Here is a 17,335-nt window from a genome sequence, read left to right on the forward strand (position 1 = left end):
CAGTAGGCGCTCGGGTTACAAGTGCGAGGCGTGGACACAGCGGAGTGACCGGCAGAGTCATAGTCCACGTGTGAAGGGACTCATCATAGAATGTCTATGAGGTCCCTGTACAGATAGACGTCACTGCGACTATAGGGGGCGACTCTCACCCATCACTAGAAAATCATTATAACGCTGCAATCTGACTATAGTCCGAGAAAGGGATTCATGTGTTTTGTGTATACTGCAGCAGTAACTGAGCAGATATATTCTTGTACATAGGGGCAGTATTATAGTAGTTATATTCTTGTACATAGGGGGCAGTATTATAGTAGTTATATTCTTGTACATAGGGGCAGTATTATAGTAGTTATATTCTTGTACATAGGGGGCAGTATTATAGTAGTTATATTCTTGTACATAGGGGCAGTATTATAGTAGTTATATTCTTGTACATAGGGACAGTATTATAGTAGTTATATTCTTGTACATAGGGAGCAGTATTATAGTAATTATCTTCTTGTACATAGGAGCAGTATTATAGTAGTTATATTCTTGTACATAGGGAGCAGTATTATAGTAGTTATATTCTTGTACATAGGGAGCAGTATTATAGTAGTCATATCCTTGTACATAGGGGCAGTATTATAGTAGTTATATTCTTGTACATAGGGACAGTATTATAGTAGTTATATTCTTGTACATAGGGAGCAGTATTATAGTAATTATCTTCTTGTACATAGGAGCAGTATTATAGTAGTTATATTCTTGTACATAGGGAGCAGTATTATAGTAGTTATATTCTTGTACATAGGGAGCAGTATTATAGTAGTCATATCCTTGTACATAGGGGCAGTATTATAGTAGTTATATTCTTGTACATAGGGACAGTATTATAGTAGTTATATTATTGTACATAGGGGCCCTATTATAGTAGTTATATTCTTGTACATAGAGGCAGTATTATAGTAGTTATCTTCTTGTACATAGGGGCAGTATTATAGTAGTTATATTCTTGTACATAGGGGCAGTATTATAGTAGTTATATTCTTGTACATAGGGGCAATATTGCAGTAGTTGTATTCTTGTACATAGAGGCAGTGTTATAGTAGTTATATTCTTATACATAGGGGCAGTATTATAGTAGTTATATTCTTGTACATAGGGACAGTATTATAGTAGTTATATTCTTGTACATAGGGAGCAGTATTATAGTAATTATCTTCTTGTACATAGGAGCAGTATTATAGTAGTTATATTCTTGTACATAGGGAGCAGTATTATGGTAGTCATATCCTTGTTCATAGGGGCAGTATTATAGTAGTTATATTCTTGTACATAGGGAGCAGTATTATAGTAGTCATATCCTTGTTCATAGGGGCAGTATTATAGTAGTTATATTCTTGTACATAGGGACAGTATTATGGTAGTTATATTCTTGTACATAGGGGCAGTATTATAGTAGTTATATTCTTGTACATAGGGAACAGTATTATAGTAGTCATATCCTTGTACATAGGAGCAGTATTATAGTAGTTATATTCTTGTACATAGGGATAGTATTATGGTAGTTATATTCTTGTACATAGGGGCAGTATTATAGTAGTTATATTCTTGTACATTGGGGCAGTATTATGGTAGTTATATTCTTGTACATAGGGGCAGTATTATAGTAGTTATATTCTTGTACATTGGGGGCAGTATTATAGTAGTTATATTCTTGTACATAGGGACAGTATTATGGTAGTTATATTCTTGTACATAGGGGCAGTATTATAGTAGTTATATTCTTGTACATTGGGGGCAGTATTATAGTAGTTATATTCTTGTACATAGGGAGCAGTATTATAGTAGTTATATTCTTGTACATAGGAGCAGTATTATAGTAGTTATATTCTTGTACATTGGGGGCAGTATTATAGTAGTTATATTCTTGTACATAGAGGGCAGTAATGTAGTAGTTATATTCTTGCATATAGGGACAGTATTATAGTAGTTATATTCTTGTACATAGGGATCAGTATTATAGTAGTTATATTCTTGTACATAGGAGCAGTATTATAGTAGTTATATTCTTGTACATTGGGGGCAGTATTATAGTAGTTATATTCTTGTACATAGAGGGCAGTATTATAGTAGTTATATTCTTGTACATTGGGGGCAGTATTATAGTAGTTATATTCTTGTACATAGGAGCAGTATTATAGTAGTTATATTCTTGCATATAGGGACAGTATTATAGTAGTTATATTATTGTACATAGGGAGCAGTATTATAGTAGTTATATTCTTGTACATAGGAGCAGTATTATAGTAGTTATATTCTTGTACATAGGGGCAGTATTATAGTAGTTATATTCTTGTACATAGAGGGCAGTAATGTAGTAGTTATATTCTTGTACATAGGGGCAGTATTATAGTAGTTATATTCTTGTACATAGGGGCAGTATTATAGTAGTTATATTCTTGTACATAGGGAGCAGTATTATAGTAGTTATATTCTTGTACATAGGAGCAGTATTATAGTAGTTATATTCTTGTACATAGGAGCAGTATTATAGTAGTTATATTCTTGTACATAGAGGGCAGTAATGTAGTAGTTATATTCTTGTACATAGGGGCAGTATTATAGTAGTTATATTCTTGTACATAGGGGCAGTATTATAGTAGTTATATTCTTGTACATAGGGGCAGTATTATAGTAGTTATATTCTTGTACATAGGGGCAGTATTATAGTAGTTATATTCTTGTACATAGGAGCAGTATTATAGTAGTTATATTCTTGTACATAGGAGCAGTATTATAGTAGTTATATTCTTGCATATAGGGGCAGTATTATAGTAGTTATATTCTTGTACATAGGGAGCAGTATTATAGTAGTTATATTCTTGTACATTGGGGGCAGTATTATAGTAGTTATATTATTGTACATAGGGGCAGTATTATAGTAGTTATATTCTTGTACATTGGGGGCAGTATTATAGTAGTTATATTATTGTACATAGAGGCAGTATTATAGTAGTTATCTTCTTGTACATAGGGGCAGTATTATAGTAGTTATATTCTTGTACATAGGGGCAGTATTATAGTAGTTATATTCTTGTACATAGGGGCAATATTACAGTAGTTATATTCTTGTACATAGAGGCAGTGTTATAGTAGTTATATTCTTGTACATAGGGGGCAGTATTATAATAGTTATATTCTTCTATATAGGAGCAGTATTAGAGTAGGTATATTCTTGTACATAGGGGGCAGTATTATAATAGTTATATTCTTGTACATAGAGGCAGTATTATAGTAGTTATATTCTTGTACATAGGGGGCAGTATTATAGTAGTTATATTCTTGTACATAGGGGCAGTATTATAGTAGTTATATTCTTGTACATAGGGGCAGTATTATAGCAGTTATATTCTTGTACATAGAGGCAGTATTATAGTAGTTATATTCTTGTACATAGGGGCAGTATTATAGTAGTTATATTCTTGTACATAGGGGCAATATTACAGTAGTTATATTCTTGTACATAGAGGCAGTGTTATAGTAGTTATATTCTTGTACATAGGGGGCAGTATTATAATAGTTATATTCTTGTATATAGGAGCAGTATTAGAGTAGGTATATTCTTGTACATAGGGGGCAGTATTATAATAGTTATATTCTTGTACATAGAGGCAGTATTATAGTAGTTATATTCTTGTACATAGGGGGCAGTATTATAGTAGTTATATTCTTGTACATAGGGGCAGTATTATAGTAGTTATATTCTTGTACATAGGGGCAGTATTATAGCAGTTATATTCTTGTACATAGAGGCAGTATTATAGTAGTTATATTCTTGTACATAGGGGGCAGTATTATAGTAGTTATATTCTTTTACATATGAGCAGTATTAGTTATATTCTTGTACATAGGGGGCAGTATTATAGTAGTTATTTTATGAGATGTATGGGGTGGTTATTTAGTAGTTATACAATGGGGGTGCATTATACTATATGGAGATATATGGGGGGTGCATTATACTATATGGAGATATATGGGGGGTGCATTACACTATATGGAGGACTATGGGGTGCATTATACTATATGGAGGACTATAGGGGTGCGTTATACTATAAGAACTATGGGGTGCATTATACTATATGGAGCCAAAGTATTAAGCATGGGGTGCACTAAACTTTCTAAAAAATATATATAGAGCCAAGGGTGCCGCACCATGCAGAGAATGTATAATTAGAAGAATAGTAACTGTCTCTCTCCCAGCCTCTATCCGTGTGTCTGTCTCTCTGTCTGTGTTTTTCTTTGTCTGTCAGTGTCTATGTCTCTGTCTGTCTGTTTCTATCTCTCTGTCTGTATTTGTATCAGTCTATCTGTCTCTATCTCTGTCTCTATGTGTGTGTCTGTCTCTCTTTTTCCCCGTCTGTCTCTTTTCCTGTCTGTCTCTTTCCTGTCTGTCTCTTTCCCCGTCTGTCTCTTTCACAGTCTGGCTCTTTGTCCGTCTGTCTCTTTGCCCGTCTGTCTCTTTGCCCATCTGTCTCATTCCACGGCTGTCTCTCTTTTCTGGGCTGTCTCTTTCCCCATCTGTCTCTTTCCAGGGCTGTCTCTTTCCAGGTCTGTCTCTTTCCCCATCTGTCTCTTTCCAGGTCTGTCTCTTTCCCAGTCTGTCTCTTTCCAGGTCTGTCTCTATCCAGGTCTGTCTCTTTCCAGGTCTGTCTCTTTCCCCATCTGTCTCTTTCCAGGTCTGTCTCTTTCCCCATCTGTCTCTTTCCAGGTCTGTCTCTTTCCCCATCTGTCTCTTTCCAGGTCTGTCTCTTTCCCAGTCTGTCTCTTTCCAGGTCTGTCCCTTTCCAGGTCTGTCTCTTTCCAGGTCTGTCCCTTTCCAGGTCTGTCTCTTTCCAGGTCTGTCTCTTTCCAGGTCTGTCCCTTTCCAGGTCTGTCCCTTTCCAGGTCTGTCTCTTTCCAGGTCTGTCTCTTTCCAGGTCTGTCTCTTTCCAGGTCTGTCCCTTTCCAGGTCTGTCTCTTTGCCCGTCTGTCTCTTTCCAGGTCTGTCTCTTTCCCGGGCTTTCTCTTTCCCCGTCTGTCTCTCTCTATCCGTCTCACCACCGACATCTTATTACCTAACACATAAGCTTCTTATTTATTTTGTTCCTATATCAACCACTGACAGTTGCAATTAATAGCCTGTAGCTCCCACCTCCATTCAGTTTAATATAAAGAGAGTAACTGTAAAGCGCGGGGTCAAATTTTCCCGTCAAAACATAGTCTATGACATTCCCTGGGTCACATGGGGCGTCTTTGCAAAATTTTGTGATTGTAAATGCGACGGTGCGGATTCCTGTAGCGGAACTGCTGTTAACAAAATAGAATGTATTAACAAAAATGTATTCTGCACAAAAACCACAAAACAAATAGATAGAAATGTAATTATTAAAAGGCAAAAACTAAGCTAATAGAAGCATTTCACAACATATATTTCAACACCACAGATATTCCACACAGATTTAACTAAATTGGCCAAGTAATGTGCTCCGTCTGTCTCTTTCCCCGTCTGCCTGTCTCTATCTCTGTTTCTTTCCCCATCTGTCTCTTTCCAGGTCTATCTCTTTCCAGGTCTGTCTCTTTCCAGGTCTGTCTCTTTCCAGGTCTGTCTCTTTCCAGGTCTGTCTCTTTCCAGGTCTGCCTCTTTCCAGGTCTGTCTCTTTCCTCGTCTGCCTGTCTCTGTCTCTTTCTTTGTCTGTCTCTATCTCTCTGTTTCTTTCTCAGGTCTGTCTCTTTCCCTGTCCCTTTGTCTGTGTCTTTTCCTGTCTGCCTATTTCCCCGTCTGTCTCTATTTCTCTGTCTCTATTTATCTGTCTCTTTCAAGGTCTGTGTCTTTCCCCATCTATCTTTGTTTGTCTCTCTTGCTGTCTCCTCCTTCCCTGTCTGCCTGTCTCTGTCCCTGTCTGCATGTCTGTCTGTCTCTTTCCCCATCTGTCTCTTTCCAGGTCTGTCTCTTTCCAGGTCTTTCCCCATCTGTCTCTGTCTTTTTCACCGTCTGTCTCTGTCTGTCTTTTTCCCTGTCTGTCTCTGTCTGTCTTTTTCATTGTTTGTCTCTGTCTGTCTCTTTCCCTGTCTGTCTCTATCTGTCTCTCTGTCTGAATGTCTCTGTCTCTCTGTCTGTCTCTGTCTTTCTCTCTCTCTGTGTCTCTGTCTGTCTCTTTCCCTGTCTGTCTCTGTCTGTCTCTCAGTCTCTCTGTCTGTCTCTTTCCCTGTCTGTCTCTGTCTGTCTCTGTCTGTCTCTCTCTATACGCCTCCCCACCGACATCTTATTACCTCACATATAAGCTTCTTATACTATGAATGTCTTTTGTTCCTATAGCAACCAATCACAGCTCCTACTAATAACCTCTAGTTCCAGGCTCCATTTACTTTAATGGAGGCATGTTTTTTGGAGAGTAACTGTAAAGCACAGAGTTAAATTTTCTTGTCAAAACATAGTCTACGACGTTCCCTGGGTCACATGGGGAGTCTGTGCAAAAATTTTGTGATTGGAAATGCGCCGGTGCGGATACACGTTTCGTTTCCCTTTTTCCCCATTATGTAGATAGGGGCAAAATTGATTGGTAAATTGGAACACGCGGGGTTAAAATATCGCCTCTCAACATAGCCTATGATGCTCTCGGGGTCCAGACGTGTGAGTGTGCAAAATTTTGTGGCTGTAGCTGCTACGGTGCAGATGCCAATCCCGGACACACACACACACACACATACACATATACACATATACACACACACACGCACACACACACACACATGCACACACACATATACACACACACCACACACACCACACACACACACATATACACACACACATACACACACACACACACACATACACACACACACACATCACACACACACATACACACACACCACACACACACACACATACACACATATACACACACACATACACACACACACACATACACACACATACACACACACACACCACACACACACACACACACACACACACCACACACACATACACACACACACACCACACACACACACATACACACACACACACCACACACACATACACACACACACATACACACACACACCACACACACACACACACACACACACACACCACACACATATACACGCACACACACACACATACACACACACACACCACACACACACACACACACACACACACACCACACACATATACACGCACACACACACACACCACACACACACACACACACACACAGACACACATTCAGCTTTATATATTAGATATATACACACACACTATATATATATACACTGTATATGGTGTGCACATCTTTATATTATTTGGAGGATTATGGGGTATGTATTATCATTTTTGGAGGGTTATGACGGGGTTGTTATACTTTATCTAGCCGCATTTGAGGGTCACTCTACTATATACAAGTAATTACACAGTATGAAGGTTTGTGCAGGGTCAATCATACTGTTTCAGATGGTTACTGGGGTGCGGGCAGACAGCCTGGGGGGCAAACATGTTGCTGGGGGGGGGGACAGACAGAACTGGGAGATGCTGGCACTGTGACTACTTTTCATCTGTGGGAAGGGAGCGCATTGTGCGCTAGCTCTACCCACGATAAACCTCAATGCGCGTGCTCACACTACAAGTGCGGGTTTAAAGGGTCGTCAGCCAGCAAAATGCGGTTGCTGCACCGAGCACTGTGGTCCCGGAAATATGATAGGGGCCGCAGAACTGATTACTACTGACTACTCGGTATTCGGTACAAATAATCCGAACCTGAATATATTACTATTCGCCCATCACTAATAATCACTAATGATCGGTCACTTCTCTCCGCAGCATTACCATCACTGCTGCTCACCATCGCCATCTGCTGGGGAAAGTATAAAGTGTCAGGCAGTTTCCCTCGAGTAGCGACGCTTCTGAACTTCATTTTACAATTCATATCTTTATTAATCTGAGCCTGTGACACAAAAAACTCAGCAAAAAAACCCAAAGCAATTCTAAAACCTTAACCCCTTCACCCCCGGAGATTTTCTGTTTTCGTTTTTTCCTCCTTTCTTCCAAGAACCATAACTTTTTTTATTTTTTGGCAATCTTGCCATATGAGGGCTTATTTTTTGCGGGTTGAGTTGTACTTTTGAATGCCTCCATTCATTTAGCCATATAGTGTACTGGAAAATTGGAAAAAAATTCAAAGTGTGGTGAAATTGCAAAAAAAAGTACAATTCCACAATTGTTTTTTTTTTAAATTAACATGTTCATATGGTAAAACTGAGCCGGCATCATGATTCCCCAGGTCAGGACGAGGGCGCAGACACCAAACATGTAGAGTTTTCTTTCAATTTAAGTAGTGAAAATTCAGACGTTTGTAAAACAAAATGTGGCTTTTGTCGCCATTTTCTGAGATTCATTACATTTTCCTTTTTCGGGATCTGGGGCTCAGTGACGGCTTATTTTTTGCGTCCTGAGCTGACGTTTTTACTGATACCATTTTTGGGTAGATGCGATGTTTGGATCATCTGTTATTGTATTTTATTGTAATGTTACAAAAAACTTAACGTAATTCTGGAGTTTTAATTTATTTTGTTCTTTAGGCTGTTTACCTGCCTCTAGCCCCTCCATCTGCCTCTAGCCCCTCCCTCTGCGTCTAGCTCCTGCCTCTAGCCCCTCCTTCTGCCTCTAGCTTCACCCTCTTCCTCTACCCCTCCCTCTAGGCCCTCCCTCTGCTCCCAGACCCTCCCTCTTCCTCTAGATCCTCCCTCTGTCCCTAGCCCCTCCCTCTGCCTCTACCTTCTCCCTTGAGTTCCTCCATCTACATTTAGCCTCTCCTTCTGCCTATAGCTCCTCCCTCTGCCTATAGCCCCTCCCTCTCCATCTAACTCCTCCCTCTGCCTCTAGCTCCTCCCTCAATATCTGACTCCTCCATCTACATTTAGCCCCTCCCTCTCCCTCTAGCTCTTCTCACTGCCTCTAGCCTCTACCTCTTGCTCCTCCTTCTGTCTTTAGCTCCTCCCTCTGCGTCTAGCTCCTCCCTCTGCCTCCAGCTCCTCCAGCTACATTTAGCCCCTCCCTCTACCCCTAGCCCCTCCCTCTAGCTTCTCCTTTGGTTCTATCCACTCCCTTTGGCTCTAGCCCCTCTCTCTACCCCTATCCCCTTCCTCTGACTCTATCTCCTCCCTCTACCCTAGCCCCTCCCTCTGCATCTAGCCCCTCCCTCTGCCTCTAGCTCCTCCCTTTGGTTCTAGCCCCTCCCTCTGCCTCTAGCTCCTCCCTCTACCCCTAGCCCCTCCCTCTGGCTCTAGCCCCTCCCTCTGCTTCTTGCCCCTCCCTCTTCCTCTAGCTCCTCCCTCTGCCTCTTGCCCCTCCCTCTGCCTCTAGGTCCTCCCTCTGTCCCTAGCCCCTCCCTCTGCCTCTAGCCCCTCCCTCTGCCTTTAGCCCCTCCCTCTGAATTTAGCCCCTCCCTCTGCCTCTAGCCCCTCCCTCGGCCTCTAGCCCCTCCCTCGGCCTCTAGCCCCTCCCTCTGAATTTAGCCCCTCCCTCTGCCTCTAGCCCCTCCCTCTGCCTCTAGCCCCTCCCTCTGCCTCTATCTCGTCAGTGGTGACTGCCATCTCCCATCTAGGTGATATTATCTTCTGTCTTCGCTGAATACAGATTTTACCCGGGAACTGAGACTATTGAGCAGGAAAGATCCTTCCAGGAGCAGGAAGAAGTGGATTTCTCTGATAAGATTATTACAAAGCTTCTTATTTTCCTGTGCATTAGTGATTTGTGCAATAACAGTGATAATGGCTATTCCAGGAGCCCTTGTTATTTTTCTGTCCTCGTTCCTCTGTGATCTCATTATTTAGGACGTGTTACTGTACTTCAGTGTAATGGTGAAAAACCCACAATTCTGTGATTGTTCTTTTCGCTTTTCTTCTTGCGGTGTCCATTGTGCGGTGAATCGGTCGCGGGATTCTCGGATCAGTAGGATCACAGTGATGACGAGCCTGGGGAGTTTGTTACTTTTATTAATTTTGTAAAAAAACAAACAAACAAGAAAAAAAAATGTTTTATTTGTGTTGCATTCCTCTGCCGGCCATAGCTTTAATCTTCCATGGATGTTGTAGTTTGCGGAGTGAACTGATATTCTTATTATTTGACATCATTTTGCTCTTTGTATTGAATGTTGCTCCTGCAGTGACCAGAAAATGTCAATTTTGGTATATATATATATATATATATATATATATATATATTTTACACTGTTGATTTTATGGGTTTAATAATATTTTCACAGATTGGACTTTTGCAGACACAATGTTTGTTTTTTATGTTTCTTTTCACATTACATTTATTTTTTAGTCCCAAATCTGCAGTGGTGTCATCGCTTGTTCTATTCTGTTCACTGCGTCTTATATAGGGCTCAGCCTCTGGTCGTGCTCCAGAAAAATGCCAGGATGGCAGTGACCCGCCATGGATACCCATTGGCACCAAACAATCCCGTCACGAGGGCTGGAGATGGGTCAGAACCAGGATGGTGCAACTTAAATACTTCTAAAGCATAAATGCCACTGATTGACTGCAGCATAAACAGCAGCAACTAGAGTTTGCTCTGGTCCCTGAAAATGCTGGCTGTATAACAAAGCTCCATAGACCTGCAGCACGACATATTAGTACATCATAGAGTGGGAAAGAATTAAATAATAAAATTCTGGGTTTTTTTCTTCCACAGCCACCACTAGAGGGAGCTCACTACTCCATAGAGATGGATGATTGAGTTCAGTGGGAGCTCCCTCTAGTGGTGGCAGCCGGTAGTCCTGTATTCTTTCACTCTCTGGCTGTGGTGCGCTGTATCTAGGATGCACACGGTCCTTGTTCCTGCAGAATGTTCATCCATCATGTCACCATGACTCGAAATCATAGTAATAATAATCATAAAGAAATCTGAATGCAGAGGTGACTTTCTCCATTCACTTCAATGGGACTTCGAAAACTGAAGCACAATAGCCCCCTTCTCCATAGACGTGCAGATGCCCCATTAAGTGTTGGTCTTTATGAAAGATACTGCAATAGCGACATCACTCCATGGGAGAGGGACCAGATACATATAGATGGGCTGAAAACAGCGAGACAATAGCTGAGCTGCAGCCCCTGGATGGGATGAGGTCTCCCAGCAGCTGTGACTTGTGACCTTTCGCAGATCCCCTGGATCTCTGCTCTATATTTACACCGTCCTGTCACTGCTGATACACTGTGTGATCCTTAATAATCATTTTATAAAGACTCTGATGACCTCACAGTACGCAGGACCCCTGCTGAGCAATGTGCTGCAGTCTGCCGAAAGAGGAAATCCTCACTATTAATGCTAATGCTTTATATATATTTTACTCCAGTCTCATCCAGAGCAGCAATCACAATTCTGCTGGTTGCTAGTTTAATCCTCTGGCATTGCATTGGGTAAACACTACACCCCCCACAGTGGAGGACAGCAGATAATGACCATACTGCCCACCTGCAAAAAAAGACACAATCCTGCAGCCTTCAAAACAGCAGAATGGTGAATGCAGCTCTGAATGTGACTGGAGCTTAGAAGAAGCTTTCATTTTCCCCTTCATTCCACTTTTTTGGCTTTTACGACACCAATTTATTTGGGGTTTTTTTCAACCTTTGTGGTGTTACAGGGTGAATTGTAATTTTTGGGCTGTGGAGATCTTTTTTTGAAGTTTTTATTTTGAGAGAGGGTGAGATTGGATTTGGGGAAAAGACCATTTATCAATTTTCAGGGGATTTTATGCACAATTTACAATGTGCTATAAATTATATTACTTTTTTGGTTTCTCAGTTCAGTACAGTTTTCTTTTATATTTTGCTACATTGTCATAAAAAAACCCTTGAAAAATAAAATAAATTTTTATATATATATATATTATATATATATATATATATATATATATATATATATATATAAAAAGAATATATAAATATATCATATATATATATATATATATATATATATATAAAAATATATATAAATAAGTATATATATATATATATACTGCTCTAAAAAATAAAGGGAACACCAAAATGCAAGATCCTTGTCTGTATTCCCTTTATTTTTTATATATATATATATATATATATATATATAGTATATATAAGTATATACAGTATATACTGTATATATACATATATATATATATATATATATATATAAAAAACCTTGAAAAATAAAATAAATTTTATATATATATATATATATATATATATATATATATAAAAGAATATATATATTATATAATATATAAATATATAAATAAGTATAATAAAATATATAAATAAGTATAATAAAATAAAGGGAACACCAAAATGCAAGATCCTTGTCTGTATTCCCTTTATTTTTTTGAGATATATATATATATATATATATATATATATATATACTGTATATGTAAATATATACTGTATATACTGTATATATATATATATATATATATATATATATAAAAAACCTTGAAAAATAAAATAAATTTTTTATATATATATATATATATATAAAGAATATATATAAACATATATAATATATAATATATTTATAAATATATATAAATAAGTATATATATATATATATATATATATATATACTGCTCTAAAAAATAAAGGGAACACCAAAATGCAAAATCCTTGTCTGTATTCCCTTTATTTTTTTGAGATATATATATATATATATATATGTATATATACTGTATATGTAAATATATACTGTATATACTGTACATATATATAATATATATATACAAAATTGTTATTTTTTTTTTGTACTATTATTTTTAGAGCTGTTGCTCACCGTTTTTTATTTGCTTTGGGAGTGGTAGTTTTTATTGGCATTATGTTGCAGTACAATCAGCTTTTTTTATTTGCTTTTATTCAGTTTTTGAGAGTCGGAGAGAACAAAAAAAAATTGAAAAATGTATTTTTTTCGTATTTCGAATAAATAATAATAATAAATAATTTTATAGTTCAGGTTGCTCTGGATGCGATAATATTAATTCTATGTATCTAATTAAAAAAGGTATTCTTAAGTGTTTTATTTTTGCAATTCAGATCATTATACCTATAGTAAGATGGTGGACGTGGGGGTCACGGTGAGGCCCCTTCCTGCCATTATTGGGGTTAGGTAACAGGTAAACAGCCGGGATCGGAGTTTTCTCTAACCCCGGCCATTGCTACTTTAAACAATTTATCTAAAGTACTTATATTGAAGTTCCTCAGATCTGCTTGCTGTCAGTGAATGAGAATAGTCCTCTTGACCTGCGCAGACCTAATGCTTTTTACAGCAGAGAATTTGTTACAGTTGCCTCCAGTCGAGACATCAGCAGCAGCAATGTGTCACAGTCTAATTGTAGCAAATCCTCAGCAGAAACCAGATGGGTTTTCAGCAATGGTCTCATTCAGTGACAGAAAGCAGAGATCTGGAAGATAACAAAGTCTGAAATACAAAGTGAACATTGTAGAATTTGGGATGATGAAGAAAAGACTGGACACTGGCCCTTTAAGAGATTCCACCTGTTGATACAAAGTAACAGAATTCGTCCTTATATAAAATATTTATTGTCTCTGTGCTGAGGTCCGCGGCTCCTGTGCAGGGGGGTCCTGCAGCGCTGATCTACGGGGGTCTTTGGGTTTGGGGTCAGGCGGCCTTCAGCTTCTCGCCCCTCTCCTCCTCTATGGCCAGGACCCGCTCTCTCTCCTTGATGAGCTGCACTCCGCAGTATGTCACAAACCAGATGGAGAAGGTGCTGACCGGGAAGCCTGAAATCAGAGGACACGGGGTCACATCTGCCTCACCCCCCCCCCAAATATTGCTGTACTCTTCTCTGGGGGTCTCCACAAACATCAAAGGGCATACAATGTCTCACAGCTCAAGGTAGGCCCTGTCCATTGGAGTCTATGGAAATCAAAAACCCATTGCCTGTCTCCTCAGAGTCTCACGTTGCTGCACTATATCCCCTATGCTTTACACTGCAGCTTCACCCCCACCAGAGGACAACTATGACCGGTGACTACAGCTTGGAGCATTATCTGCAAGGAGTTTGTATGTTCTCCCCGTGTTTGCGTGGGTTTCCTCCGGGTACTCCGGTTTCCTCCCACACTCCAAAGACATACAGATAGGGACTCTAGATTGTGAGCCCCAATGGGGACAGAGTTGCCAATGTATGTAAAGCGCTGTGGAATTAATAGCGCTATATAAATGAATAAAATTATTATTATTATTATTATCCGAGTACGTCTGAAATTCACCTCCACTTCTGTCAGTGGTTCCAAGTGTCTTCTCAGTCCATCCCCCATGCTTTACACTGCAGTTGTGTTCCATAATGAGACAGCGATAGAGGAGCACAGAGGTGGTGTTTACCCCTGAGACCTGGACTGGTCATTAATTTGGGGAACGAGTTCTACATGACAATATCATTGTGTGATAAAAGTGTCTTTGAATTTTTCTGCCCTCTAGTGTCCAAATAGTAGAATGACCCAAAGAGATGTGCAGCATAAAAGAGGTTGTCTAATAAAAGGCGTGAGCACCCTATAAAGAGGCCGCATTCCGGACCTGTCCTCGAAGAAAACACATCTGGAATGTTCCATGTATTAGATCCCAATTCACATTATAATAAATATATGCCAGACACGATTTCCCCCGGGAGAGCCGGACCTGCAGCGATCACCAGTATATACAGTGTATATATAGTGTATATACTCCCGTCACCAGTATACACTGACCTGTGATGAGAATCCTCTTAGCCACCAACAGAGCGAAATCCAAACTGTTCAGGGCTAAGATGTTATACAATATAATGGCCCAAAAGTTAGCAGCCCCGAAAAAGCCCCTGATCCTCCGAGACATGGACTCCGGCAGCTTCGCCTAACGGGAAAACACACATAATATGTGGCAGTATTATAGCAGTTATATCCTTGTACATAGTGGCAGTATTATAGTAGTTATATTCTCGTACATAGGGGCAGTATTATAGTAGTTATATTCTTGTACATAGGGGCAGTATTATAGTAGTTATATTCTTGTACATAGGGAGCAGTATTATAGTAGTTATATTCTTGTACATAGGAGGCAGTATTATAGTAGTTATATTCTTGTACATAGGGGCAGTATTATAGTAGTTATATTGTATATAGGGGCAGTATTATAGTAGTTATATTCTTGTACATAGAGGGCAGTATTATAGTAGTTATATTCTTGTACATAGGAGCAGTATTATAGTTGTTATATTCTTGTACATAGGGAGCAGTATTATAGTAGTTATATTCTTGTACATAGAGGGCAGTATTATAGTAGTTATATTCTTGTACATAGGGGCAGTATTATAGTAATAATATTCTTGTATATAGGGGCAGTATTATAGTAGTTATATTCTTGTACATAGGAAGCAGTATTATAGTAGTTATATTCTTGTACATAGGGGGCAGTATTATAGTAGTTATATTCTTGTACATAGGGGGTCAGTATTATAGTAGTTATATTCTTGCACATAGAAGCAGTATTATAGTAGTTATATTCTTGTACATAGGGGCAATATTATAGTAGTTATATTCTTGTACATAGGGACAGTATTATAGTAGTTTTATTCTTGTATATAGGGGCAGTATTATAGTAGTTATATTCTTGTATATAGGGGCAGTATTATAGTAGTTATATTCTTGTACATAGGGGGCAGTATTATAGTAGTTATATTCTTGTAAACAGGGGCAGTATTACAGTAGTTATATTCTTATACATAGGAGCAGTATTATAGTAGTTATATTCTTGTACATAGGGGTCAGTATTATAGTAGTTATATTCTTGTATATAGGGGCAGTATTATAGTAATAATATTCTTGTATATAGGGGCAGTATTATAGTAGTTATATTCTTGTACATAGAGGCAGTATTATAGTAGTTATATTCTTGTACATAGGGGGTCAGTATTATAGTAGTTATATTCTTGTACATAGAGGGCAGTATTATAGTAGTTATATTCTTGTACATAGAGGGCAGTATTATAGTAGTTATATTCTTGTACATAGGGGCAGTATTATAGTAATAATATTCTTGTATATAGGGGCAGTATTATAGTAGTTATATTCTTGTACATAGGAAGCAGTATTATAGTAGTTATATTCTTGCACATAGAAGCAGTATTATAGTAGTTATATTCTTGTACATAGGGGCAATATTATAGTAGTTATATTCTTGTACATAGGGGCAGTATTATAGTAGTTTTATTCTTGTATATAGGGGCAGTATTATAGTAGTTATATTCTTGTATATAGGGGCAGTATTATAGTAGTTATATTCTTGTACATAGGGGGCAGTATTATAGTAGTTATATTCTTGTACACAGGGGCAGTATTACAGTAGTTATATTCTTATACATAGGAGCAGTATTATAGTAGTTATATTCTTGTACATAGGGGTCAGTATTATAGTAGTTATATTCTTGTATATAGGGGCAGTATTATAGTAATAATATTCTTGTATATAGGGGCAGTATTATAGTAGTTATATTCTTGTACATAGGGGCAGTATTATAGTAGTTATATTCTTGTATATAGGGGCAGTATTATAGTAGTTATATTCTTGTATATAGGGGCAGTATTATAGTAGTTATATTCTTATACATAGGAGCAGTATTATAGTAGTTATATTCTTATACATAGGAGCAGTATTATAGTAGTTATATTCTTGTACATAGGGGCAGTATTATAGTAGTTATATTCTTGTATATAGGGGCAGTATTATAGTAGTTATATTCTTGTACATAGGAGCAGTATTATAGTAGTTATATTCTTGTACATAGGGAGCAGTATTATAGTAGTTATATTCTTGTACATAGAGGGCAGTATTATAGTAGTTATATTCTTGTACATAGGGGCAGTATTATAGTAATAATATTCTTGTATATAGGGGCAGTATTATAGTAGTTATATTCTTGTACATAGGAAGCAGTATTATAGTAGTTATATTCTTGTACATGGGGGCAGTATTATAGTAGTTATATTCTTGTACATAGGGGGTCAGTATTATAGTAGTTATATTCTTGCACATAGAAGCAGTATTATAGTAGTTATATTCTTGTACATAGGGGCAATACTATAGTAGTTATATTCTTGTACATAGGGGCAGTATTATAGTAGTTTTATTCTTGTATATAGGGGCAGTATTATAGTAGTTATATTCTTGTATATAGGGGCAGTATTATAGTAGTTATATTCTTGTACATAGGGGGCAGTATTATAGTAGTTATATTCTTGTACACAGGGCAGTATTACAGTAGTTATATTCTTATACAT

The 17,335-nt window shown here is 38.1% G+C and overlaps 1 protein-coding gene across 1 annotated transcript in view; it reads right to left on the bottom strand.

Annotated features, from left to right (window-relative positions):
• Nucleotides 1-13,583: 13,583 nt before the first annotated feature.
• The window catches only part of HHATL (hedgehog acyltransferase like), a 28,578-nt gene continuing 24,826 nt past the window's right edge, over nt 13,584-17,335 (bottom strand). Inside the window, exons 11-12 of the mRNA XM_075315742.1 lie at nt 14,771-14,912; nt 13,584-13,807 (exon numbers count right to left, since the gene is read on the bottom strand). Coding sequence (XP_075171857.1) covers nt 13,686-13,807; nt 14,771-14,912 — 264 coding nt within the window. The 3' untranslated portion in view covers nt 13,584-13,685. The remainder of the gene's footprint in view (nt 13,808-14,770; nt 14,913-17,335) is intronic.

The sequence above is a fragment of the Anomaloglossus baeobatrachus genome, chromosome 6, assembly GCF_048569485.1.
Source record: "Anomaloglossus baeobatrachus isolate aAnoBae1 chromosome 6, aAnoBae1.hap1, whole genome shotgun sequence".
Lineage (NCBI taxonomy): Eukaryota > Metazoa > Chordata > Amphibia > Anura > Aromobatidae > Anomaloglossus > Anomaloglossus baeobatrachus.